The sequence below is a fragment of the Sus scrofa genome, chromosome 4 (genome assembly GCF_054392235.1).
Source record: "Sus scrofa isolate SSC_HxYL_T2T_F1_AM1 chromosome 4, Sscrofa_HxYL_maternal_Yorkshire_Landrace_v2.0, whole genome shotgun sequence".
Taxonomy (NCBI): domain Eukaryota; kingdom Metazoa; phylum Chordata; class Mammalia; order Artiodactyla; family Suidae; genus Sus; species Sus scrofa.
In genome coordinates, this window is record NC_139386.1 from 129,575,678 (window position 1) to 129,601,891 (window position 26,214).

The 26,214-nt window shown below is 40.2% G+C and overlaps 1 protein-coding gene across 5 annotated transcripts in view; it reads left to right on the top strand.

Annotated features, from left to right (window-relative positions):
• DIPK1A (divergent protein kinase domain 1A) overlaps window positions 1–26,214 on the top strand; it is a 129,334-nt gene that overhangs the window by 17,357 nt on the left and 85,763 nt on the right. Inside the window, exon 1 of one of the 5 annotated variants that reach the window (XM_085024036.1) lies at window positions 3,484–3,614. The exons of the other annotated variants lie outside the window; for them this stretch is intronic. Within the exon in view, the coding sequence (XP_084880162.1) occupies window positions 3,612–3,614 (3 nt within the window). The 5' untranslated portion in view covers window positions 3,484–3,611. Of the gene's footprint in view, window positions 1–3,483; window positions 3,615–26,214 lie in introns of those variants that run through there. 5 annotated transcript variants of the gene reach the window in all.

Below are 26,214 nucleotides of genomic sequence, written 5' to 3' on the forward strand. Positions count from 1 at the left end.
AACCCCCTATTTCCTTTTCCTTTTTCCTTTAAATTTTTTTTTATTGAATATAGTTGATTCACAGCGTCGTGCTCATTTCTCCTGTACAGCAGAGTGATTCAGTTATACATGTGCCTGTTCTTTTTCATGTTTGTTTCCATCGTGGTTTATCACAGTATCCTGAACATAGTTCCCTGTGCTCTACGGTGGGACCTTGTTGTTTATCCATTCTGTGTATAATAGTTTGCATTTGCTGGTCTCAAACTCCCAATCCTTCCTTCCCCAAGCTCCCCTCCACCGAGGCAACCACGATTCTATTCTCTGTATTTGTGAATCTGTTTCTCTTTTGTAGATATGTTCATTTGTGTGGTATTTCAGACTCCACATATAAGTGACGTCATATGGTATTTATCTTTCTCTCTCTGACTTACTTCAATTAGTATGAGAATCTCTAGGTCCATCCATGTTGCTGCAAATGGCATTATTTCATTCTTTTTTAATAGCCGAGTAGTATTCCATTGTACACACACACACACACACACATCTACATGCACTCATCTGTCGATGGATCTTTGGGTGGTTTCCACGTCTTGGCTATGGTAAATAGTGCTGCTATGAACAAAGGGCCACATGTATCTTTTCGAATTATAGTTTTATCTGGATATATGCCCATGACTGGATTGCTGGATCACATGGCAGCTCTATTTTTACTTTTTTGAGGAATCTTTCCCTTTGATATTAGAGTTGCATTGCTTCTCTTGCTTCCATTCTTTGAATGTTTTTTTGCAAGCTTTAAGTAGTAAACACATATCCTCAAGCTGTCATCTTAAACCATAAGTCTTGATGTGAATTTTAATTATCTCTTCAATATTTACCAACCCTGTTTATCTTCATGGCTGCAGTGTCTGTTTAAGTATTGCATAATTAACAAATTATTTCAATAAAATAAGGCAAGAAAATTGGAGTAAATAACTTCAGAGAGATAAAGATATAATGGCATTTTTTTTTCCAGAAAATCTTGTATAGGAGCAATATTTTATTATTTGATTTTATTCTATTCTATTCTATTTTATATTTTTAGGGCTGCCACTGCGGCATATGAATCAGAGCTGCAGCTGCCTGCCTACACCACAGCCACAGCAACTTGGGATCCAAGCCGTGTCTGTGACCTACATGACAACACTGGAGCCTTAACCCACTGAGTGAGGCCAGGGATTGAACCCACATCCTGATGGATTCTAGTCAGATTCATAAGGTGCTGAGCCACAACAGGAACTCCAAGGAGCAGCAGTTTATTTTAGTAAAAGAGAAAACTACTCGAAGATTAGAGTCTTAAAATTGGCATCTGTTTTGCACCTGATTTCTGTAGTTAGCAGGGATATCACCTGCTGTGTGTCAGGGAAGAACTAGGTTTGTAAGTTTGCAGCAGGGACTCTGACAGATCTCTGCTGTCATAGAATTTGTGTGTTGTTGAACTTGGCGTTACCCTCAGAGGGCCGTCAGTGTTGCCCACACCCCACCTTCTGGTTCTGATCATACTTCTGTCCTGTAAAGGATTTTTATATGAATGTAATGAATTGCCTAAACATTTCATCAGCTTTTAAATAGCACTTTGGTGAAACAGAAAGACTCATGCAATAATTTATTCCCCTAGGACGGAGAAGGGATAAACAAGCCTTTTTAGTCTGTGATGGCAGAATGGTTAGGTGAATTTAAAGGCCTTAATTATTATGCTTTAAGCAACAACTTAATTTGCTTCAGCCTGATTCCTAGCTTTCAAGTGGAGCCTTCCTTTGGTGTATCGCATTGCTATTTTGGTGCTTGTCATTTCGCTGTCTCACTTTTCCTCATCAAAGAGCATGGAGTGCCCACTTCTGTATAGTCCCTGGGCTTGTCCCGCTACTGTGGGCTGCAGAGGCACATTCGCTTTTATCTTTAGATGGGATGCACTTTTCAAGGAGTATGGGGCGGGGATGGTTTCGGGGAGCCCGTCTCAGCTCCTTACGTTCCCCGTGCACTTCCTGGCGGTGTCCTGGCTGAGAACCTGCCTGTGATGGAGATGCAGGGGCTGCTTCGCCACCTTCTCTTTCACGGTTGCCCTTCTCCCGCTATTAAAAAAGACAGGCCCTCTTCTCATCCATCTGGGGTCTTACGAATGTCCCTGGATGTGAAAGCCACCAGGCTGCCCCACAAAGGGCAATTGAAAACGTTGGTGTCTGCGTGGAGATAGTGAATGAATAAGTAACACGAGCTCAAGGAATGACTGGATAACAGCTCCTTTTGCAACTCAGATAGTTTCCCATTTTTTTTGCTCACAGAATTCAAAGACCTAATTGAATTGTTTGTCAATTAACAGTAGATCATGAAATATATTTTGATGATAGATCACATTTATTTTTGTAAGAGAAATAATTGCTCTCATAAAACCTCCATTTATGTGGAAAAGGTTTCTCACCACTTCGTTATGAAAATAAGAAGTAGCGATAGAATTGATACTGAGTCTCATTTGGCAATAAAAAAACAGTGTAAGGAGGAGTTGCCGTCGTGGCTCAGTGGTTAATGAACCCGACTAGTAACCATGAGGTTGCAGGTTCGATCCTTGGCTTTGCTCAGTGGGTTAAGGATCTGGTGTTGCCGTGAGCTGTGGTGCAGGTTGCAGACGTGGCTTGGATCCCATGTTGCTGTGGCTGTGGTGTAGGCTGGCAGCTGTAGCTCCGATTTGACTCCTAGCCTGGGAACTTCCATATGCCACAGGTGCATCCCTAAAAAGACAAAAAGACAAAAAAAAAAAAAAAAAAAAAAAAAAAGTCGGTGTAAAAAAAACATGAACTAAGAGTCCCCAGTGGCCTAACGGTTGTTAAGGATCTTGTGTTGTCACAGCTGTGGCTCAGGTTTGATCACTGGCCTGGGAACATCATGCTTGGCCAAAAAAAAAGAAAAAGAAGGAAAAGTGAACTAATAGAAGAAGAACAATCTCACCCATGTCTTTTTAAAAATTTTCTTCTTGTATTTGAGAATTTTAATTAATTTATTTATTTACTTATTTAAGAATTTTTACATCAAAATTTGCAGTATATTTATATTTAATTGGCTGGTAACAGTAATTATAATGAAAGCTCAAACCAGAAAAAAAAAACAACTGTTTTTGCACTTGAAGTCTTTTATTACGAAAAATAAAGAGAAATTTATTTGCAACTTATGAATAATTTCTTTGTTGAGGAAAAATGCAAAAGTGACAATAAAAGATTCTCAAACATAAAATATATTACATTAAACATTTGTTGTGCGGGGGAGTCACCTGTGTGGCTGAATTAATCAGGTAGCCGGTGGAAGGGCACGCAGAGATCAAGGGAATAGAACAGGAAACCCAGAAATAGAGCCACATTAATATGCCTAATTAATTTTTGACAAAGGATCTAAAAGTAATTCAAACGGAAGAGAGAGAGTGGTTTTTTAAAAATTTATCTTTATTTTTTTTATGGCTGCACCCATAACACATGGAAGCTTCTGGGCCAGGGATTGAATCTGAGCCTCAGCTTTGGATCCTTTAATGCACTACATCAAGCAGGCATCAAACCTTCATCTCTGCAGAAACCTGAGTAGTTGCAGTTGGATTCTTAACTCACTGCACCATGGTAAGCCTTTTTTTTTTTTTTTTTTTTTTTTTTTTAGGGCCACATCCTCGGCATGAGGAGGTTCCCAGGCTAGGGGTCCAGTTGGAGCTACAGCTGACGGCCCACGCCACAGTCACAGCTACGCAGGATCCGAGCCACGTCTGCGACCTACACCACAGCTCATGGCAACGCCAGATCCTTAACCCACTGAGTGAGGCCAGGGATCGAACCTGCCCTCATGGATGCTAGTCGGGTTCACTGCTGAGCCACGATGGGAACTCCTGGGATAGCCTTTTTAATAAGTGGTGTTGAAGCAATTGGATGTCATTGGCAAAACAAAAAACCTTGAGCTAAATCTTATACAAAAAGCAGCTCAGAATGGATCACGGATGAAAATGGAAAAACAAAACTATAACACTTCTACAAAAAAAAAAGGTAGAAAAGCTTTGGGGCCTAGGACTAGGCAAAAACTTCTTAGACTTGAAACCAAAGGCATGATCATGAAAGGAAAAATTAATGTTTTAACTCATCAAAATTTAAGCCTTTTGCTCTGCAAAAAAAACTCATTAAGAGGATAAAAAGACAAGCCACACTAGGAGAAAATATATTTGAGCCACATATCTGACAAAGGACTAGCATCTAAAATCCATAAAGTGAGAGAGGAGTTCCTGTTGTGGCACAGCAGAAACAAATTGCGACTAGTATCCGTGAGGACACAGATTTGATCTCTGGCCTTGCTCAGTGGGTTGATGACCTGCCTGTGCTGTGAGCTGTGGTGTAGGTCATAGACACGGTTGGGATTCCATGGTGCTCTGGCTGTGGTGTAGGCCGGCAGCTGTAGCTCTGATTCAGCCCCTAGCCTGGGAACTTCCATGCCACAGGTGTGGCCCTAAAAAGAAAAAAATAATTCATACAGAGGAGTTCCTGCTCTGGCGCAGCGGGTTAAGGATCTGGCTTGTCACTGCTGTGGCTCGGGTTTGATCCCTGGCCAGGGAATTTCCATGTGCCACTGGTGCAGCCAAAAAACCCCAAACAAACATCCTCCCCCCCCCCCCCACACACACAAAAAGCTAAACAGTCAACTACTGTATGATTCAGCAATTAAACTCCCTTGGCATTTACCCCAGAGAAATGAAAACTTCTTGCTGTGGGCTGAATTGTACACCCCTTCCCCCCCCTAAATTCGCATGTTGAAATCTTAACCTCCAGTGTGTGGTATCTGAAGATAATGCAAGGCCCTAGTGCTGGGGTTATGCTGTCATACGAATGAACACCAGAGAGCGTGTTCTAACTCTCTCTGCCATGTGAGGACGCCCTGAGAAGGCAATCATTTGCAAGTTACAAAGAGAGCTCTCGCTCGAACTCACCGTGATGGTACCCTGATCTTGGAGCTCCAGCCGCCAGATCTGTGAGACGATACATTTCCATTGTCTAAGCCCCCCAGTCTGTACGTGTTTTGTTATGGCATCCTGAGATGACTAGTATACTTCACAAACCATATGCAGATGTTTATAACCGCTTTATTTGTAATTGCCCCGCTGGAAATAACTCAGATGTCCTTCAGTGGATAAATGGTTAAAGAAATTGTGTTAAGTCCAAACCATGGACTATTACTCAGCAATCAAAGAGAATGAATTATTATAGCTTTTTGGGGTTTTTTGGCCACACCTGCGGCATATGGAAGTTCCCGGGCTAGGGATCAAACCTGAGTGACAGGAGTGACAATGACAAATCCTTAATTACTAGGCCACCAGGGAACTCCAAAGAATGAATTATTGATACATACAACTACTTGGATGAAACTCGAGATTATGCTTATTAAAAAGCCAATGTAAAAGTGATACCTACTACATGACTCCATTTATATAATTGTTTTATTTTGTTTTGCTTTTGTTTTGTTTGTTTGTTTTTTGTCTTTTTGCTATTTCTAGGGCCGCTCCTGAGGCACATGGAGGTTCCCAGGCTAGGGGTCGAATCGGAGCTGTAGCTGCCGCAGGCCTACACCAGAGCCACAGCAACGCGGGATCCGAGCTGTGTCTGCGACCTACACCACAGCTCACGGCAACACCAGATCCTTAACCCACTGAGCAAGGGCAGGGATTGAACCTGCAACCTCTTGGTCCCTAGTCGGATTCGTTAACCACTGCGCCACGACGGGAACTCCTCCATTTATATAATTTTTTTGAAAGAACATAATTGCAGGGATGGAAAACATTCGTGGAAGGGGTGGGGAGGGGAGGCTAATGGCTATAAAGGGGTAGTCAAAGGAGTTTGTGGTGATGGTACAGTTGTGTATCTTGATTGTGGTTACACATGTTACACATGTGATAAAATTGTATCACATTACACACAAACACCCTGCCCCACATACAATGAGTGCAGATATACCGGCTAAATATCAAAAGCTACGGATCGTATGAATGTCAATTTCTTGGTTTTGATGTTTTGCCAGTTTTAGTTATGCAAGATGTTGCTGTTGGAGAATGCAGGGCGAGGAGTACATGGATGTCATTGTGCATTTCTCGCTCCTTCCTGTGAATCTGTAAACATTTCAAATTAAGAGTTAAACGTCATTCGTGATGAAAGTAGAAAGGAAAATAAGTTCAAGAAGGAAAATGAGAGGAAATTTCTGACTATTCTGAACCGGTTGTTCATCAGTGCTTTGAAATGGATAATGGTGGCTATCAAATTGCCATAGAGTTTAAATTCCGTTTGATACATTTAAGGTAATGTAATATTTTAAAGTATCGATATTTACAATATGTTAGAAATTACTTCATTGTAACTATTTAAACTGATGGTGAATCATTTTAGATGTCAACTTTAAAATGATCAAGGGGGTGTATAGTTTTTCAAATTCTCTTGGAGGTCTACAAACAAAAAAGCTAGGTTTCAGTAGTGTAATACCCCATCGATCACATGGCTAAATTCCAAAAGAATAATTTAGAAAAATCAAAATCTTATTTACCAGAGGTAGTTGAAATATTAAAGAACTTAGGAGCTGTTGGTTAAGTGTATGATTGTAGCATCAAAAAACCAGTAAATAAGTAAGAATACAAAATATGGTTTTAGAAAGAATAAGAAAGGAAAGTATTGTACTGTATTTAGATGATGTTATTAGCCTCTAATGGCCTATTTTTTGAATCAATACAGGGATGTTTAGTTGCTGTGTTCCAAACGGGCAAGAGAAGAAAAGGAAAGAGAGACAGAAGAGGGTTGGGTTTGGGGGGGGGGTTTGCCTTTTTTGTCTTTTTAGGGCTGCATCCGAGGCATATGGAGGTTCCCAGGCTAGGGGTCCAATCAGAGCTGTAGCCGCCAGCCTACTCCACAGTCACGGCAACACAGAATCCGAGCTGCGTCTTCGACCTACACCACAGCTCACGGCAATGCCAGATCCTTAACCCACTGAGCGAGACTAGGCATCGAGCCTGCATCTTCATGGATGCTAGTCGGGTTTGTTAACCGCTGGGCCACGACGGGAACGCCAGGGGTTTTTAGCAGTTCTGTGTTAGTGGGGCATGGGGAGGGAGGCAGAGTGACAAGGATGTTCACCCCCACCGCCAGCAGTCACCCTGAAATGTATCAGGTTAACCTTTAGGTAATGCACGATTTCAGACTTCCTGTTTGTCCTCCCCCAAGAGAAAAATCTCTCAATATGCTTGATGATGCCTCAGCCTTAAGTTGGGGGTTAACCCTTCCGTTTCACCATTAGCTGACTTAATATGCAAGTACTTGTGGGATTAGGTATAGTGTAAATGAATGTCAGTCATTTGCTGTATGGACATTCTGTCTGATCATTTTCCAGGTGATGGGGTGGAATGTGAAGGAACAGCCATCATGGGACAGAAGGGGGCCTCTGGGAAGGTGGGGACATGGGCGTGAGCTTCGAAAGCCATAAATAGAAGCAGAAAGCTAGGTCTTTGGGGCTTGCTAATACATTGTTTAACATGATTTATGAATGTTTTGGTTAATATTTTAAAATACTACTGACTGCGTTATTAAGAAATTTATATCTCTGAGGATTAATTAACCTAAAATAGATCCCATTAAGTCAGATGAATATAAAAATGGCCCATCACTAGATCTGCCGAGTGAACGTAAAAGCCGTTGTGTCATGTCGACGTCCCTCCCCAGCGGTGCTAGGAATTAATCATACGAAATGATACTCTTTGGGTATAAATATCTTATGTAGGGAATATTTTTAATGAAGTGACTTTTGGATTTAAAGTGAAAAAAATGCTAATTTTGTGTGATTTTAAGATGAGTAGTATGCTTTAGCATGAGACTTCGAGCATGTGATTGGACTTGAATTGAGCCCTTTTATTTTTCTTAGCCTTATTTTTTTCATTCACTGATGAGATGATGATGAGGGTTGATAGGACATTTTTTTCTTATCTCCTTAACAAAATTTTTTTTTTTTGTCTTTTAAGGGCCGCACCCGCAGTATATGGAGGTTCTGGGGCTAGGGATCGAATCAGAGCTGTAGCTGCCAGCCTACACCACAGCCACAGCCACGTCACATCTGAGCGATACCTGCGACCTACACCAATAGCTCACAGCAATGCCTAACCCTTCACCACTGAGCAAGGCCAGGGATTGAACCCGCATCCTCATGGGTACCAGTCAGATTTGTTTCCAATGAGCCATGATGGGAACTCCCTTAACAATATTTTTGTCTTTTTTTTTTTTTTTTTTGTCTTTTGTCTTTTGTTGTTGTTGTTGCTATTTCTTGGGCCGCTCCCGCGGCATATGGAGGTTCCCAGGCTAGGGGTCGAATCGGAGCCGTAGCCACCGGCCTACACCAGAGCCACAGCAACGTGGGATCCGAGCCGCGTCTGCAACCTACACCACAGCTCACAGCAACGCCGGATCCTTAACCCACTGAGCAAGGCCATGGATCGAACCCGCAACTTCATGGTTCCTAGTCGGATTCTTTTTTTTTTTTTTTTTTTAATTATTATTTTCCCACTGTACAGCAAGGGGGTCAGGTCATCCTTAGATGTATACCCTAGTCGGATTCTTTAACCACTGCGCCACGACGGGAACTCCCCTTAAGAATATTTTTAATATTGAAAGAGGAATATTTTAGCTTCCTCATAAAATGCTATGATTACAAAAAATTAAACATTTTTGAATGACTTTCAAAAAACATACTGTGGCCTCCTATGTTGTGCTCTTCGTATTTCAAGAATTTTTTGAAGTTAGACTAGTGAGATGAGCAATTTCTTCCTTCAAATTAATTATCTATCTTGATATGTGTTTATAACTTTGGAGAAATCAACATATTTTTTCTTATCAAGAGCTGCTAACATATCCACTACCTAAAGATTTCTTAAAAATTCATATACCAGTTATTTTTGCATTTAGTCATATTGAATATAGGAATTTTCATTATTGTGTATAATGGTAAATGACTGCTTTAACAAACTACAAAGTTCCACAGATTTTTTTTTTTTTTCACTTTCAGTAAGTAAATTGGGGCTTGTTTATGTTACCTAATATGAAAAAGATTCTTCTCATATTTTTGTAGAACTCTGAAAAAGTGAGCAGTTTGAATTTTTCCTTGCAGAAAGGGCCCGGATAGACTAGTGCAGTGGAGAGAGGTCTGCGCCACCCACATCTGCTAAAGAGAGCTGTGTGCGATTTCCTTCCGCTGTGTCTATAAACCCTTTCACGGAACACGAGGCAGCAGGTGGTGGGGTGTGTCCTTCATCATCTAAGACAGTGGGTGAGGTGTAGACTCACACTCTTGCCGCCTCCGGAGAGCGGTTGGAAGGATCAGCGTGTCATCAGGAGGCCGGTGTTGGGAGAGGTTTGAGTGGGGAGCATCCCTCCGTCATCACGGGAGCTTGTGACCTTGTATGGGAAACTCTGACCGACTCATTCATTCTGTATCCAGCTCTCCGTACTGGCGAGTTTTTTTCCCTCTGTTGTAAAGAATGGCATTTAACGTCTAAATAACCTTCAAGTTGAATGGTTGAAATTCCTTCTAAATCAAGGGTGATGGAAACAACCTTAGGTCAAAGTGTGATTTTTTTCTTTTTCTGTCTTTTTAGGGCCACACCCACGGCATGTGGAAGGTCCCAGGCTAGGGGTCCAATCAGAGATGCAGCCGCCAGCCAGAGCCACAGCTTCGCCAGGTCCGAGCTGCCTCTGCAGCCTACACCACAGCCCACGGCAACCAAGGTCTGATTGTTCAGTTTGAATTGGATCTTTGACGCAAACTGACAGTTTCTTTTTAAGTTTAGGGTTTTCCGAAGTAGAATGAGATGTGAGTAGTACCGTATCCTCCACTTGGGAAATTATCCGCTAAGTGATACTTTCTGAACGTAGAGCTGTCCGACCAAAGATCAGACACCGAGTGAAGATCCATAGTCTTGGTCAATCATATTTTTTCTTCTACCCTAAACTTTATTGAGGCTTTATGAGCATTCATATCAAATAAAATCCATACTGGTCAGTTTACCTTTGGAAAGTAGCCTTCTGTGGAGGAAGGCTGAGAGAAATGCAGACATGCATGCACAATCAAGAACCTTCTTTCTCACTGATCTTAAATTTGGACAAAATTATTTTGTCTATCCTTGCTTCTAACATTAGGGCCTAAGGAGAAGCATTCAGCCTGAATTGGTCTAATTTGAGACCACCCTGCTGAGACTTCTGCCTAGTTTCCCATTTAGCCAGTTGTTAAAGCTGCCAGACACTTTTATTGCAGGCCAGCCAGTGGCATGAGCTTCCTATTTTTACTCAACACCCAGCTTTCACTCCTTAACAGTCCAGGCCCTCTCTGGGCCCTTAGAAACTCACTGTAGCCTTCTAAAGTGATTAGGCAAAAGCCAGAGAGACCTGTGGTCACCCTCTGCTGTGAAGCCCCCAGGAGGACAGGGAGGTGATAAAAACGATGATTAAGAACATCAGTGTGGGGGAGTTCCCGTCGCGGGCAGGCGCGGTGGAAAGGAACCTGACTAGGAGCCATGAGGTTGCTGGTTTGATCCCTGGCCTCGCTCAGTGGGCTAAGGATGCGGTGTTGCTGTGGTGTAGGTCATAGACGGGGCTTGGATCTGGTGTTGCTGTGGCTCTGGCGTAGGCCGGCAGCAGCAGCTCCTATTAGACCCTTAGCCTGGGGACCTCCATGTGCGGCCCTAAAAAGACAAAAGACAAAAAACAAACAAACAAAAAAACGAAAACATCCATGTGGGAGTCAGACACAGCAGGATTCAGTATGGCTTTACTGTGTACGTACTGTCTGCCTTTTCAGCACACTCAGCCGGGATCTCCTTATCTGTAAATAATAATAAAAGTATTATTTCAAGGAGTTTTGAGAATAGCTGAAATAATATATGTTAGCACACTTTATGTGTAGCTCTCAATAAAAACAATGACCAGGGAAGGGGGAAGAAAATTATTCTTTTCTGATGCCTTTAACATTTTTATTTAGTCAGGAAAGAGCAAATTCCCTCCACTAGACTGTTATGGGATCTCTAATTCTGTGAAGCTGTGAGTTTGGTAAAGGTTAATCTGCAATTAGCTTAAATCAGTTTCACTATTAGTCTTTATAGCATACTTTGACTTTTATTAAAGAGGGGCCGATTTTTTTTTTTTTAATGTGAAAGGGCAGAACCTTAACACGAAATAGCAAGAAAAAGTACTACTTCTTAACGTTGCATTGAATTGTAACATGCATACATAAAAGTACGTATATTGTCAAGAAACGGAACCATACCAGCTTTCTAGCCGCCTTCATGTTCTCTTGCTATCACCAACCACCCCGAGCGGTGGTGACCACTCTCCTGACTTTTAATGGAAAAGATGGTAGGTTATATTGTGTCTGTTTTGCCTTTTCTATAAATGAGCTCATGTCTTTTGGCTCTGGTTTCTCTGGCCTACCATGGTATTTGTGGGATTCATCCATATTGTCATGTGCAGTTGTTACCAAGCCCAAGCTGGTGTTGCTTGCCACATGACAGCCCAACAAGTCAAGAGACAGGGTTGGGGGCAAGGAATAGTGACCTTATTCAGAAAGCCAGCAGACTGAAAATACGGTGGACGAGTGCCCCAAAGAACCATCTTCTCTGAATTAAAATCCGGGTTTCTTTTATACTGAAAGGGCAGGGGGTGTGATTGGTTGCTGCAAACTTCTTGGGCCAGACTCCCTTGTTCTTATACCTGTCCATGCACCCTCCTACAAGACAAATGTTATTCTCTCTTCTGCAACTTTTTATCTCTGTATGAATGGAAAAATGTTCTGCCTTTAAAGGTCAGAGCCTAGAGAGGGGCCTCTCTGGTATATTTCAGGCTGTAGGCAACATTCTTTTAGTAATTAACTTGTAGCAAAAGCAATAGAATACAGAAGTTCCCGGAGTGGTGCAGTGGTTAATGAATCCCACTAGGAACCATGAGGTGGCGGGTTCCGTCCCTGCCCTTGCTCAGTGGGTTAAGGATCTGGCATTGCCGTGAGCTGTGGTGTAGGTTGCAGACGTGGCTCGGATCCAGTGTTGCTGTGGTTCTGGCGTAGGCCAGTGGCTACAGCTCCGATTGGACCCCTAGCCTGGGAACCTCCATATGCTGCGGGAGCGGCCCAAAGAAATAGCAAAAAGACAAAAAAAAAAAAAAAAAAAAAGCAATAGAATACAAAGGTTAAAGTAAAAGAAATAGATCCAATGTGCAGTCAGATTTGTTCTTCCCTATTACATAGTAATATATATTTATTGTCCTTGCTGAATAGTATTCTGTTGTGTGAGCACACCCCCAATTTATTTATCTATTTTACTGTTATTGGATATTTGGGTTATTTCTATTTGGGTTATTTCTATTTGGGGCTGAACAGAAATGTTGAAGCTTGGAGATTTTGGTACCTCTCTTTGCTGAATATATGTAAGCATTTCTGTTGGACTGGAATTGCTGGGTCATGAGTATGCCGACATTCAGTTAAAAGAAATAATTATATTCGATTTTCCAAAAGATTGTATCAGTTTATATCAGCAGCAGTATATGAGCGTTCCAGCTGCTCCATATCCTCACCAAGATATCTTCGTCATTTTGGACATTCTGATGTGTGTAGAACGATACCACATTGTGGGGTTTGTTTGTTTGTTTGTTTGTTTGTTTGTTTTTGGTGGTACTCGTGACATGTGGAAGTTCCCAGGACAAGGATCAAACCTGCACCACAACGATGACCTGGACACTGCAGTGACAACACTGGATCCTTAACCCGCTGCACCACAAGGGAACTCCTGTCACATTGTCGTTTTTAATTTGCATTTCCCTGATGACTAATGAAGTTAGACATCTTTTCAGGTTTCTTTGCCATTGGATGGCCTTTTTTGTGAAGTCACCGAAGTTCAAGTCTTTTGCTCATGTTTCTGTTGTGTAGTCTATGTTTTTCTTATTGATTCATGGGGATTCTCTATGTAACTCATATAATTCATGACATATAGATTTTACATAGAGAATTTATAGGAATTTTATAGAGGTAGGATCCATAGGATTTTATGTTGAGAATTCCTGTGAATTCTCTACGTAAAATCTATGTAAGTCATTTTTCAGATCCGTCATTGTTAAACCATCTTCCACTTTTGTGGGTTGTCATTTTGCTCTGTTAATGTTGTCTCTTAATGAACAGAAATTCTAAATATAATCTAATTTATCGGGGTTTTTTCTTTCATGTCAGAGTTTTTATGTCCTGTTTAAGAGGATACAAATACTTAAAATACTTTAAGGTCACAGTGATGTTTTATGTGTTTCTCTGAAGCTTTATTATCTTTCATATTTGGAATTGTGGTCCATCAGGAACTGATTTTTGTCTGTGGTGTAATTAGAGGTTAAGATACTTTTTTTTTTTCCCCTCTCAATGGGATATTCAGGTGACCTTTGCTGAGATTTTTTTTGAAAAGTGGCATGAATACTTTGGTAATAGTAGTTGGGTTATTCACTGCTAAAATGACTTCCAACCCTAGCCTGAAAGGAGGCAGAATGAGCTTTTTAAGACCTCTTTTTCTGTCCTGATTTGCCATTGGGTCTCTAGCACAATAAAGCAGGTAGGGTTTTCTGTTAATTCCCATAAGCTGAAAGTCATGTTGGCTAGTTAGGTAAAGTATAACGTACGGTAACTGTGAAGTAATACTTGCAAACTCTTCATGATGGGTTAGTTACCAGTTACGGTGCTTTGAGGAAGTTGGAGTGATTGGAGACAGATGCAGATTTGATAGGATCAAATTTCAGACTTTATATGAAAGCTTTAAAAAAAAAAAAAAAGACGCTCTATAGTAATAGTACTGCCTTGCATTTGTAGAAGAGTTTTTAAAGTCCTTTCATTTATATTGTTTCATTTTGATCCCTATGGTCACCAGCACTGCAAGGTTTTCAAGACATATGTTATTATCCCCATTTAACAGGGAAAAAAAAAAACCCCATAAAATTCAGATCAGTTAAACAGCTCGATGAATAATTTGGTAAAAACTGATAACCCAGGAGTTCCTGTCGTGGCACAGCGGAAACGAATCCGACTAGGAACCATGAGGTTGTGGGTTCGATCCTTGGCTTCGCTCAGTAGGTTAAGAATCTGGCGTTGTCATGAGCTGTGGTGTAGGTTGCGGACATGGCTCAGATCCTGCATTGCCGAGGCTGTGGTGTAGGCCGGCAGCTGTAGCCCTGATTAGACTCCTAGCCTGGGAACTGCCATATGCCACGGGTGTGGCCCTAAAAAGCAGAAACAAAAACAAAAAACAGAACAAACCCCCTGATAACCCAGTAGTCTTCTTGCTTTGATCTCAGCATCTTACAAGACTCCTCTAGGTAAACTGAACCAAAGGTACAGCGAGCCCTAAATTATGATTTATTTTCTCAAAGGGATGTAATGCTTCAGTGTTTAAAATCAGAAGAAAGTATTTTAGGTCTGATAAATGAGCTAGAGGTTGGAGGGTTTGGTCATAGAGTTTGATAATCTCACATTTTCCTCTTGTCTTCTTACAACCATCAATTGGATTTGCTCTTTACAATGCTCTAATCCCTCTTTCTAAGCACTTTATAAATGAGCTTTGTGTTTGATACCTGTTAACAAACAGACACGTGACCTAAATGCAGTTCAACTGGACATGAAAACGGTTAAGAATTTAATTTTAAAAGTGTAACTCAGAGGTCATCTAATTTGCATGATCCTCCTTAATTGTAAGCTCCTGGCAGCTGGCTGGTACGGGGATTATGTTTAGACTTTCTGGTTTTCTCTAGAGTAGCCAACTGTGAAGTGCATGCAATGAACATCTGTAGTCAGTATGAGCTAACAGTCGTCTCAAGTAGAAAAGTAAAGGTAAAAGTCCTTTCTCCTGGTGGTAATTGTTTTTTAAACAATCTACATGACCTCTTCACTAAAGTGCTCAGACTGAAATGATCCAGGGTCATCTATGACAACATTCAGCAAAGCAGTAGATCAAGGTTGTTCATATCTGGTAGTAGTGCATGCTGCTTGCTATGCTGATTCTGGCAAAACTAGACGAAAACAGCCACTCTGAGCTTCTTTTATGTTCTCCTCTATTCCACCTTCAGAGAAACTAGACGTGGGTTTTCAAAACTATCTCCTTAGTTAAATGAATGCAGAAAGATATATTCTAAATCACCATAATTTCAACTGTGCACTACCACAGTTTCTAGTAATAGCGTTCTTCTCTCTGGCTCTATGTGGAGCCAGATCAAATGCAGAGCTTTTTTTTTTATAGTGGAGATGGTATTTCCTGTGTTTTAACTTATTTAATCAAGTATGGACCAGTGTGTTTATTTCTTTGCTTTACTATTTGAACACATTATAAGATAATAAAGATAAGGTAAAGATCTTATTCTTGAGTAGTCAGAAACTTACTTCAGATGTTGCAATTAATTTTAGTCATCCAGATACAACCTGCTTGCTTATAGATAAAGAGGAAACAGGCTCAGAGTCATACAGTGAGTCGGTAACAGAGCTAAGATTTAATTACTGGTCTCATGATCCTGATTCCAGTGTGCTGCCACTTTTAAATAAATTGGGCCATAAAGACACAGACTCTTCCCAAGTTTAAAGATACAGAATTTCTTAATTATATTTTCAATCCAGTTCTAACCTCATTTTACTTTGGTGACTCTGAGACTTAAAATACACAGTTCTTTAAAAAAAACCCAAAACGCTGTTATGTATGGGGTCACAAAAGCAAAGTATATCACCATTTCTAGCAAAATATTGATGGAGAAAGAGCCTGTGACTTTCAAGTTTTTGAAATGGCTTCAAGGTTTAAGGTACAGGCAACATGGTCCTTTTCACATTGTCTATAGAGGTAGTAGAAAAGTCCACGGAACATTGAACTGAGAGTCCTGAGACCTGTACCAACTAGCTTTGCGATTTGGAGCAAATGACCTACCTTCTCTGTGCTTCATTTTGCTTGTGTGTAACATAGGGAAATAGGGCTAGAATTATATCTGTCTCTTTAGTTAATAACTCTCATGAATGCAAAATGCGAGAAGTTAGGCAGAGCAGGTTTGTTGTCAGAAGTCTTTGGACGTGAAAATGACCTGTGCGTTACATTCTTTTTTTTTTTTTAATCTTTTTTATCTTGACACCACTAAGTAAGCACAGACTCGCCAACCAGCCATCAATCTCCTTCCGTAGAACAGCCACTGCTGTCCATGTATAGAAGTCTGGAGAGGGGCCAGATTTTATTTTCGCCAGAAGTACTCTTGGCAAATCTGTATCCCTAGAGATGACTGTTTAATTTTGTGGTGCACTGCATGGTTTCGTAAAAAAGAAAAGGAATGCTGAACTCTTTCACTCTAAATGCTCTCAGAGATGACTCCTGTTCATTTGTTTCTGTACTATCTATGCCTCAAGATGTGTTGAGTGGAGGTGAGCCAAAATGAAATAAAAAGAGGAAGGTGAGAAACCATATGCACAGTATATGCTGCCTCTGGAAATGAACTGAAGCTGTGGGAGTTACATATGTGTTTACATATATTGAAAACATCTGATATATGTATATAGTGTTAAATGTCTCGCCAGATTTGTCATTTTAGATATTCTTGTACTAATGTTTTCATTTTGAACTGTTCTCCTAGTGGTAAATTGGTTTTTAAAAGCTTCGTTTTGGAGAAAATTTGCATTTTTTAACGGATATTTCAAAACTCTCTCATTATTTTGCCTTCTGGAAATAGAGATAAGAATATTTGAATTTGAATACAATTTCCACAGCTTTTTATTTATTTGTAAATATCCCAGTTAACAACTGGATGTAAAATTCAGTTTGTTTGAGAAAGTTTATTTTGTGACTGAAAGTTAAATGCTAAAAATTAAATACCTGGGAGTTCCCATCATGGCGAAGTGGAAACGAAGCCGACTAGGAACCATGAGGTTTCGGGTTCGGTCCCTGGCCTTGCTCAGTGGGTTAAGGATCCGGCGTTGCCATGAGCTGTGGTGTAGATTGCAGACACGGCTTGGATCCCGTGTTGCTGTGGCTGTGGTGTAGGCCGGCAGCAACAGCTCCGATTCGACCCTAGCCTGGGAACCTCCTCGACCCTAGCCTGGGAACCTCCATATGCCGCGGGTGCGGCCCTCAAAAGACAAAAAACAAAAGTTAAATACCTGAATTTCATAAGCTGTGGGAATACATCCTGTTGAAGTTGGTTTAGCTAAAATGTCAGTTGTGTGTTACCACTGATCTTTAGCCTTCGTTTTCTTTAGTTCTTTCAATCTTTCAGATTCCTTTAAAATCCTTTCTTCTAACTTCGGTATCCATTTATTTAAAATCCTGCTACTGTTGCTTCCTTACCATCTCTCAGATCTCACCTTTCATTCTGTTTGTGTGGGTCCATCCTCACCCGGCTGGGGCGCTGCTGCAGCCTCGAAGCCGTCTCCGTGACCTTTGTGCTCCCTTTCAAACTGTTAAACGAAAATCCAGATTAATCTTTAAACATCAGTCTTACCAGGCTGTAGATCTGCTTGGGAATCTCAAAACCTCATAATTCAGTTCTCAATACTGTCAAGCCTTTAAAGCCCTCTCTATGTGGTCCTTTCTTTTTCATGCAACTGAATTAATCCAGCAAATACTGTTTGGAGCATCTGTGTGAAAGATATCGGGCAAAGGTTAAAAATAAATAAAATCAAGTTTCTTGATATGTGTCATATCAGCCTTAACGTTAACACGTCCAGGATGTTTTTTCTCTTTAGATGCTTGTTAGGCTTCATTCCATTCCGCTTAGACTCTTCCCGCTGAGGGTGTCACTGGGCTCCTCATCGCCGCATTCATCACGCACTTTCAGCCCGGATTTGGTGCTGTGGACTGTGCCTGCTTTGTTGACACATTTTCCTTCTGCAGTGTCTAGCTATAGAAAGTATTGACATAGTCTATTTCTTCTGGGAAAATTTTTTTAAGTAACAGAAGTTTCTTTTCTTTCTTTCTTTCTTTCTTTTTTTTTTTTTTTTTTTTTTTTTTGTCTTTTAGGGCCGCTCCCGCGGCGTATGGAGGTTCCCCGGCTAGGGGTCGAATCAGAGCTGCAGCTGCCAGCCTACACCACAGCCACAGCCACACCAGATCCGAGCCGCATCTGCGACCTACACCACAGCTCACAGCAATGCCCGATCCTTAACCCATGGAGCGAGGCCAGGGATTGAACCCGCAACCTCATGGTTCCTAGTCAGATTTGTTTCCACTGCACCACAACGGGAACTCCCAAATGTTTCACTTTATTGATCTTCTTTATTTTAGGTTATTTTCTATTTTTATTAGTTTCTGTGTTTATCCTTCCTACTTGTTTGGTTTTTGTTTTTTTTTTTTTCCTGGTTTTGTTTTTCTGTTTGTTTTGCATTTGTTTTCCAACTTCTTGAGGTGTACATTTAGCTTTTTAATTTTTTAAAAATAGAATATTTAAAAATTTTTATGGAAGTATAGTGGACTTACAATGTGTGAGTTTCTGGTGTGTAGGGAAGTGATTCAGTTTCATATGTATACTTTTTCATATAATTTTCCATTATGGTTTATTATAGGATATGGATTATTGTTCCCTGTGCTATATAGCAGGACCTTGTTATTTATCTGTTTTATATATAGTAGTTTATATCTGCTAATCCCAGACTCCTAATTTTTCCCTCCATCACCCCCTTTGGTAACCATAAGTTTGTTTTCTATGTCTGTGAGTCTATTTCTGTTTTGTAAATAAGTTCATTTATATCATATTTTAGATTCCACATATGAGTGATATTATATGGTATTTGTCTTTCTCTTTCTGACCTACCTCATTTAGTATGATCATCTCTAGGTCCACCCATGTTGCTGCAAATCACATTATTTCATTCTTTTTTATGGCTGAGTAGTATTCCATTTCTGTGTGTGTGTGTGTGTGTGTGTGTGTGTATGCACTCCACATCTATATTCATCTATTGATGGACACTTAGGTTGTTTCTATGTCATAGCTCTTGTATATAGTGCTGCTACAAACACTGGGGTGCATGTATCTTCTCAGATTATAATTTTGTCTGGATATATCCCAGGAGTGGGATTGCTGGATCATATGGCAGCTCTAGTTTTAGGTTTTTTTTTTTTTTAAAGAACTCCCATACTCTTTTCCATAGTGGCTGCACCAATTTACATTCCCACCAATAGTGTAGAGGGTTCCCTTTGCTCCACAGCCTTTCCAGCATTTGTTATTTTTAGACTTTTTTTTTTTTTTTGTCTTTTTGCCTTTTCTAGGGCTGCTCTCACGGCATATGGAGGTTCCCAGGATAGGGGTCTAATCGGAGCCGTTGCTGCTGGCCTACGCCAGAGCCACAGCAATGCAGGATCCAAGCCACTCTGCGACCTACACCACAGCTCACGGCAACACCGAATCCTTAACCCACTGAGCAAGGCTAGGGATCGAACCAGCAACCTCATGGTTTCTAGTTGGATTTGTTAACCACTGCACCACGACAGGAACTCCATTTTTAGACTTTTCGATGATGGCCATTCTGACCGTTATGAGATGATACCTCATTGTACTTTTGATTTGCATTTTGATTTGCATTTCTCTAATAATTAGCCATGTTGAACATCTTTTCATGTGCTCATTGGCCGTGAAAGTCTGTATGTCTTCTTTGGAGAAATGTCTATATCGGTCTTCTGCCCATTTTGCTTGGTTGGTTTGGGGGATTTGTTTTTTAGGGCCGCACCTGCAGCATATGGAAGTCCCCAGGCTAGGGGTTGAATTGGAGCTGCAGCTGCTGGCATATGCCACAACCATAGCCACGCCAGATCCAAGCTCTGTCTGTGACCTCTACACTATAGCTCGTGGCAACGCCAGATCCTTTAACCCACTGAGTGAGGCCAGGGATTGAACCTGCGTCCTCATGGATACTAGTCAGGTGATGAACTTGCTGATCCGCAAGGAGAACTCCCTCTTCTGCCCATTTTTGGATTAGTTGTTTTTTGATATTGAACTGCATAAGGTGTTTGTATATTTTGGGTTTTTTTGTTTGTTTGTTTGTTTGTTTTGGTTTTTTTTTTTTTTTTTTTTTTCTTTTTTGCCATTTCTTGGGCCGCTCCCGGCATATGGAGGTTCCCAGGCTAGGGGTCGGATCAGAGCTGTAGCCTCCAGCCTATGCCACAGCCACAGCAACTCGGGATCCGAGCCGCATCTTCAACCTACACCACAGCTCACGGCAGCGCTGGATCCTTGACCCACTGAGCAAGGCCAGGGATCTAACCCGCAACCTCATGGTTCCTAGTCGAATTCGTTAACCACTGCGCCACCAAGGGAACTCCATGTTTGTATATTTTGGAAATTAAGCCCTTGTCAGTCACATCAGTTGCAAATATTTTCTCCTATTCCCCAGCTTGTCTTTTTGTTTTGTTTATTGTTTCCTGTGCTGTGCAAATGCTTATAAGTTTGATTAGGTCCCATTTGTTAAAAATAGATTATTTTTGAAGAGCAGTTTTATATTCACTGCACAGTGATCAGAAAGTGCAGAGTTCCAACATACCCCTCCCCCCACAACCTCCTCCACCACCCACATCCCCCACCAGAGGGGTGCATTTGTTACCATTGGTGAACCTGCCTGACACATCATTATCACCCAAAGCCTATAGTTTACATTAGAGTTCATTCTTGGTTTGGGCAAATGTATAATGCTAAGTATCCACCACTGTAGTGGCATATACGGTAGTTTCACTGCCCGAGAAGCCCTCTGTATTTCACCTGTTCATCTCCCCCTGTACCCTAAACCTTGGCAACCTCCGTTCTTTTTACTCTCTCCAAGGTTTTGCCTTTTCCAGATGTCATGCAGTTGAAATCATATAGTACCCAGCTTTTTCAAATTGGCTTGTTTCACTCAGTAATAGTCCTTTAAGTTTCCTCCATGGCTCTTCGTGGCTTTATAGCTCATTTCTTTTTAAGACTGAATAATATTCCTTTGTGAATGTACCGCAGTTTATTTATCCGGGCCCCTCTTGAAGGGCATCTTGGTTGCTTCCAGGTCTTGGCAACTATGAATAAAACTGTTATAAACATCCATTTGCAGGTGTTTGTGTGAACATACGTTTTTAGTTATTTTGAATAAATACCAATGAGCATGATAGCTGGATTGTATGTATTGTGTGGTATTATAAGAAACTGCCAAACTGCCTTCCAGAGTGGCTGTATCATTTTGTTCCACATGTTTGCCATTATTTTGTATTATTGGTGTTTTGAATTTTAGCCATTCTGCTAAGTACATATTGGTATCTCATTGGTGTTCTACTTGCAGTTTTCTAATGGCATGTGATGTGCTTACTTGCCGTTCATATATCTTCTTTGGTGAGGTATCTTTAGATCTTTTGACTCTATAATTTTCAAACATTTTCTGACCCATGCCTTTAAGACTGTAGATTTCTCTACTAGTGTTTTAGTTGCTTCTCTGTTTGTATATTCTGAACCCTTCAAATTTTGTTGAGACTTTCTTTATACCTCAGCACTAAAAAAAAAAAAAAAAAAGTTCCACACATGCTTGAAAATAACCTGTAGTCAACTGTGTTGGGTGAATGTTTTGTATTAGATCAAGTTTCTTAATCATGTTATGTTGTTCAAATCTTTTCCAATCTTACTGGGTTTTTTTGGTGTGGTCTACCTATCCTATCAATTTTTGAGAAAGATGTTTAAAATTTTCTACCACTGTTGTGAATTTGTTTAGTTCTCTTTGTAGTTCTGTCATTTTTGTTTTACGTATCTTGAGGTTGTATTATTAGGAGCCTCTTGATCTAAAAACTCTGTATCTTCATGATGCTTTCACATTCGTTCCCTTTGAAAGTTTCCCTGGAAGTCCCCTTTGTCTGATACTAATATAGCTATATTTTCAGCTATGGTGCCAGCTATAGCTACACCAGATTTCAGTTTATATTTGTTCAGTGTAACTTTTTATATTGTTTTTACCTTGATCCTTTCTATATTCTTAAATTATATGCAAGTCTTACGAATTTTGTTTTGTTTTGATTTTATCTAGTCTGAAAATCTTAGTCTTTTAACAGCCTGATAGTCTTTGTTTTTAACAGGAACATTGTTTATTCGTATTTCATATTGTTAGCCGATGTGTTTGAGTTTAAATATATTATTTTGTTTTGACTTCCTTAGTTTATGTAATGCTGCTGTCTTGGAACCAAGAAAGACAGTAGCATTTCTTTTAGGGTTTTTGTGTGTGCAGGGGGGAGTCACTTTCTGTTCACCACTTAAATGCTCATGTTCCCCAGGTCCTCGTTATTTGCTTTTTATTTTTCTTACTCTGTTTACCTGCACCTGCTGACTTTGTTCATACTCGCAATTGAACTACTGTTGAACTCACAATTGAACTTACTGAGCTCCAAGCCTGTGCATTCAGCTGCCTCCTGGACTTTACCACCTGGGAATCTTCTCTCTTCCCCAGACTCCTCATATCTAAAGCCATTCCTTCTTTTGCTCTACAACTGGTCCTCTAATCATATTCCCTGGATTGGTGAAATCACTACCATTCCTTTCTCAGTGTATCTCTGTCTTTGCTCCCTGCATACCCAGTCTCCAGGTCAGTGGCCCGTTTCCTTTCTATCTCCAAAGCCTCTGCCTTATTTTAGGTCTTTATCCCTAATTTCCCTACTTTGTTACAAGAGTCTTCTAAATGATCTCGATGCATTTATTCTTACATTACTACATTTTATTTTCCATTGCTTTCAGAATGTTGACGGGTTTTACACAGAAGGATGATATCAGACTTGCATTTTAGATACATAACCCTGAAAACGTCTGTTGAACAAGGCAGTTACTAAAGACAACTAATGTCCTTCCATCTTTAGTAGATTCTCCTGACAATGACTTTCCCACTTTTTCGCCCATAACCTGTAGTAAGAAATAGGTCTTATACCATGACCAGTACACACCCACAAGTAACAAACACAAGTTTCCTAACAGTACTTAACCTTTTCCACTTCTTTTCCTGCATTCCGCTATGCTCCTGTCTAAGCCGTTTCATTTTTTGAAATGCTGGTCAGCCAGGTTGATTTCACTACCTTTAGTTTGAAAACCTCTGTCCAAGATTAGGTCTCTTCCAGCTGACCTTAGACGAAGGAGCGTCGGCAGTCCAATGGAGAAAGGACAGCCTTTTCGACAAATGGTGCTAGAACAACTGAATATCCTTGTGCAAGAAAGTAAATTTAGACACTAACCTGACACCTTTCGCAAACGTGAACTCCAAGTGGGTCATAGACCTAAATGTAAAACACACAATTGTAAAACTTCTAGAGGATAAAAAAATACAGGCAAAAAATCTAGGTGACTTTGGGTTTGTCAGTGAGTTTTTAGATTCAACACCAAAAGCATGATCATGAAAGAAGAAACTGGTTGGACTTCAGTAAAATTTAAAATTTCTGCACTGCAAAAGACACTATTAAGAAAATGATACAGTGGGAAAATAAAAAATATTAAATGAATTAAAAAAAAAAGAAAATGAAAAGACAGCCCACAGATTGGGAGAAGATAATGGTAAAAACATATATCTACAATATACAAAGAACTCTTAAAACTCAACAATAGAAAAGAAAAACACCCAATTAAAAGCAGACAAGGATCTAAACAGACCCCTCATCAAAAAAGAGATGCAAATGGAAAATAAACATATGAAAAAATGCTCATCCTATACCTTAGGAAAATGCAAATTTAAACAATAATGAGATGCTACTACCCACCTATTAGAATAGCCAAAATTCAAAGCACTGGCTGTGCCAACTACTGGCAAGGATGTGGAACAACCAGAACTCCTGTGGCTTATGGGAATGCAAGATGATAGGGCCACTTTCGAAGACATTTCAACAGTTTCTTACAAAGCTAAACATAGCCCTATACCATACGACCCAGCAAGCATGCTTCTAAGTATTTACCCAAAGTAACTGAAAACTTATGTCCACACAAAAACAGAAACAAAGATGTTTCAGCAGCTTTATTCATAACTGTCCAAACTTGAAAGTAACCAAATGTCTTTCAGTAACTATAATAGTATCCAAATACCAGAATATTATTCAGCATTAAAAGGAACAGGCTAACAAGCCACAAAAAGACATGTAGAAAACTTAACTGCGTATTTGTAAGTGAAAGAAGACGGTCTGAAAAGGCCACATACTGTGTGATTCCAACTATATGACATTCTGGAAAAGGTGGAATTCTAGTGGCAGTAAGATTAAGAGTGGTTGTCAGGGGTTGGAGGTAGGGAAGGATAAACGAGTAACGCACCAGGGATCTTTAGCACAGTGGGCTTATTCTGTGTGACACTAATGGTAGATGCATGACATTATGCATTTGTCAAAACCCATAGACCTGAACAAAGCAGAATGAACCTTAGTATAAACTGTGGACTTTGGTTAATGTGTCAGTATTTGTTCATTAATTGTAACAAAAGTACCACACTAATATAAGATACTAATGGTGGAAAATGAGAGGAGGGAAGAGGAGTATATGGGAACGCTATACTTTCTGCTCAATTTTTCTGTAAATCTAAAAGTGCTATAAGAAATCTTTTATTTTTTATTTTTTTTATTTTTATTTTTTTTTTGTCTTTTTGCCTTTTCTATGGCCGCTTCCCACGGCATATGGAGGTTCCCAGGCTAGGGGTCTAATCGGAGCTTTAACCACTGGCCTACGCCACAGCCATAGCAACAAGGGAGCCAAGCCGCTTCTGCAACCTACACCACAGCTCACGGCAACGCCGGATCCTTAACCCCCTGAGCAAGGCCAGGGATCAAACCCGCAACCTCATGGTTCCTAGTCAGATTTGTTAACCACTGCATCACAATGGGAACTCCAAGAAATCTTCTACTTTTTTAAGTGAAGAAAAAGTATATCCCTCAATCCATTCAATCAACAAACATTTGTTAGATTGGTAATAGTTGTACACTCTGAATATTTTTTTAAAATCATACTCAATTGTTTTATTGATATATTGGTTCACAAGAGATTCTTTTTAAATTACTTAATGAATTTTATTACATTTATAGGTGTACAACAATCATCACAAACAAATTTTAAGGCATTTCCATCCCAAACTCTCAGTGTATCCCCTCACCCCCAACCTGTCTCATTTGGAAACCATAAGTTTTTCAAAGTCTGTGAGTCAGCATCTGTTCTGCAAAGAAGTTCAGTCTGTCCTTCTTTTAATTTCTATATGTAAGTGATAGCATTTGATGTTGGTGCCTCACTGTCTGACTGACTTGACTTAACATGATAATGTCTAGGTCCATCCATGTTGCCACAGTTGCCTTTATTTCATTCCTTTTAATGGCTGGGTAATATTCCATTGTGTACATGTACCACATCTTCTTGATCCACTCCTCTGTCTATGGACATTTAGGTTGTTTCCATGTCTTGGCTATTGTAAATAGTGCTGCAATGAACATCAGAGTACATGTGTCTTTTGGAGTCATGGTTTTCTCTGGATCGACGCCCAGGAGTGGGATTGCTGGATCAAATGGTAGTTCTATTTTTAGTTTTCTGAGGCATCTCCATACTGTTTTCCACAAGGGTTGCACCAATTTACAATCCCACCCACAGTGTCATAGGGTTCCTTTTTCTCCACACCCTCTCCAGCACTTATTGTTTGTAGACTTTTTGATGATGGCCATTCTGGCTGGTGTAAGGTGGTACCTCATAGTGGTTTTGATTTGCATTTCTCTAATCATGAGTGACGAACATCTTTTCATGTGTTTATTTTGGCCATTTGTATGTCTTTTTTGGAGAACTGTCTGTTTAGATCTTCTGCCCATTTTTTGATGGGGTTGTTCATTTTTTTGGTATTGAGCTATAGAAGGTGTTTATAAATTTTGGAGATTAATCCATTGTCAGTCAATCATTTGCAAAGATTTTCTCCCATTCTGTGGGTTGTCTTTTCGTTTTGTTTAGTGTTTCCTTTGCTGTGCAGAAACTTTTAAGCTTGATTAGGTCCCATTGGTTTATTTTTGTTTTTATTGTCAATACTCCAAGAGGTGGATCTGAGAAGATGTTGCTGTCGTTTATGTCAGAGAGTGTTTGGCCTATGTTTTCCTCTAAGAGTTTTATAGTGTCTGGTCTTATATCTAGGTCTTTAATCCATTTGGAGTTTATTTTTGTGTATGGTGTTAGGGAGTGTTCTAAGTTCATTCTTTTCCATGTG